Genomic DNA, 1805 nt, shown 5'->3' on the forward strand with positions numbered 1-1805 from the left:
TCTCTACTAAAAATACAAAAAGTTGCTGGGCGTGGTGGCAGGTGCTTGTAGTCTTACCCACTCGGGGGGCTGAGGCAGGAGAATTGCTTGAACTCGGGAGGCAGAGGTTGCAATGAGCCGAGATCGCACCACTGCACTCCAGCCTGGGCGACAAAGCGATATTCTGTCTCAATAATGATAATAATAACAATAATGTAGCTATAATAAAGCTAGTAACAAAAAGTAGGAACCTAGGGAGGCATTCTGTGGTGAGGAAGAGCTGGCTCGGCCAGCCACATTAAAAACAACTCTTGGCTGGGCGCAGTGGTTCATGCCTGTAATTCCAGCACTTTGGGAGGCCGAGGTGGGTGGATCATTTGAGGTCAGGAGTTCAAGACCAGGCTGACCAACATGCTCATCTCTACTAAAATACAAAAATTAGTGGGGCATGGTGGCAGGCACCTGTAATCTCAGCTACTTGGGAAGCTGAGGCAGAAGAATCACTTGAACCCAGGAGGCAGAGGTTGCAGTGAGCCAAGATCGCACCACTGCACTCCAGCCTGGGCAACAGTGAGACTCCCTCTAATAACGTAATGTAACGTAACGTAACGTAACATAAAAATAAAAACAACTCTTGAAATACCTGCATAATCTGTAGTGCAGCCACAGGAAAGTCACTCTTCCTGGGCCTCAGTTTCCTCACCCATAAAGTGAAGGATATGGGACAACCCTGGAAAGGGCTCCTCTCATCCCCCCACCCTGCCTCCAGCTGGCCCATTTGTGGCTCTTCCAATTTAACCTGGGTTCAGGGGGGCCACACTTGAGGTTTGGTCATGAGCTCTTCCTTGGTACATTCCTTTCCCTACCCTAAGATTGAAATTCTCAACTCAGAAGATTGTTTCTGTGTTTTCCACCAGAACATGAAATAGTGCTTGGCCCATAGTACACTAGTAAAGATAGGAAGATAGGCCCACCTACCGGAAGCAAGAGCCGTGCCAGGTTTCGTTGACAGTCCTGTACCATATCTGGCTTGGAGCAATGCGGTCCCCACAGCCTGGACACCTCCAGACATCTTCACCTGCACACAAAACCAAGAGGTTGAGAGGCCCAAAGCAGCAGGAGGCAAAGGGACAGCATTCCTACCATGTAGAATAAGAGCATCTCATTTGAATTAATAGCATCTCATTTGAAAGGGTTAGGCCAGTGCTCTGCTAGATGCACAGTTTCTGCCTCCACAAGATCTCTGGTAAGCACTTGTCCAACCTCTGCTCATCTCTCCAGGGACAAGGAACTCATGGCCTCAAAAGTAGTCTCATTCCATTTTCTAAAAATGGTTCTGATTATCCTTTTTTCTACTGAAACAAAACTTGCCTTTTTCTAGAACTTTCAGCCTTTGCTTATAGCTCTGAGAAGAAGAAACAAACACAATATCCTTTTCAGTGTCAGCCCTTCCTATGACTATCCCAGCCAACAGCCAGAAACTTCTCCTCTTTGGATTAAACATGTTACTGCCTTTTCCTATACCTCAAAAGCCCTGTTTTTTCAGATTTTTCCATCACCTAGTCCAAGAGCTCATTTATTCAACCAACATCATTGGTCCTCTAGATCAGCAGTCCCCAACCTTTTTGGCACCAGGCGCCAGTCTCATGGAAGATAATTTTTCCACGGACCCAAGGCTGGGGGTTGGGGGACAGGGGAGATGGTTTTGGTATCAAATTGTTCCAACTCAGATCATCAGCCATTAGTGAGATTCTCACACGGAGCATGCAACCCAGATCCCTTGCATGTTCAGTTCCAACAGGGTTCACATTCTTTTTTTTTTTTTT

At 46.7% G+C, this 1805-nt stretch overlaps 1 protein-coding gene across 1 annotated transcript in view; it reads right to left on the reverse strand.

Annotated features, from left to right (window-relative positions):
- Positions 1–1805, reverse strand: part of LIMK2 (LIM domain kinase 2) — a 68135-nt gene that overhangs the window by 52338 nt on the left and 13992 nt on the right. The window contains exon 2 of the mRNA XM_011938331.1: positions 958–1057. Coding sequence (XP_011793721.1) covers positions 958–1057 — 100 coding nt within the window. The remainder of the gene's footprint in view (positions 1–957; positions 1058–1805) is intronic.

This window comes from Colobus angolensis, unplaced genomic scaffold (genome assembly GCF_000951035.1).
Source record: "Colobus angolensis palliatus isolate OR3802 unplaced genomic scaffold, Cang.pa_1.0 Scaffold171, whole genome shotgun sequence".
Classification (NCBI taxonomy): Eukaryota; Metazoa; Chordata; class Mammalia; order Primates; family Cercopithecidae; genus Colobus; species Colobus angolensis.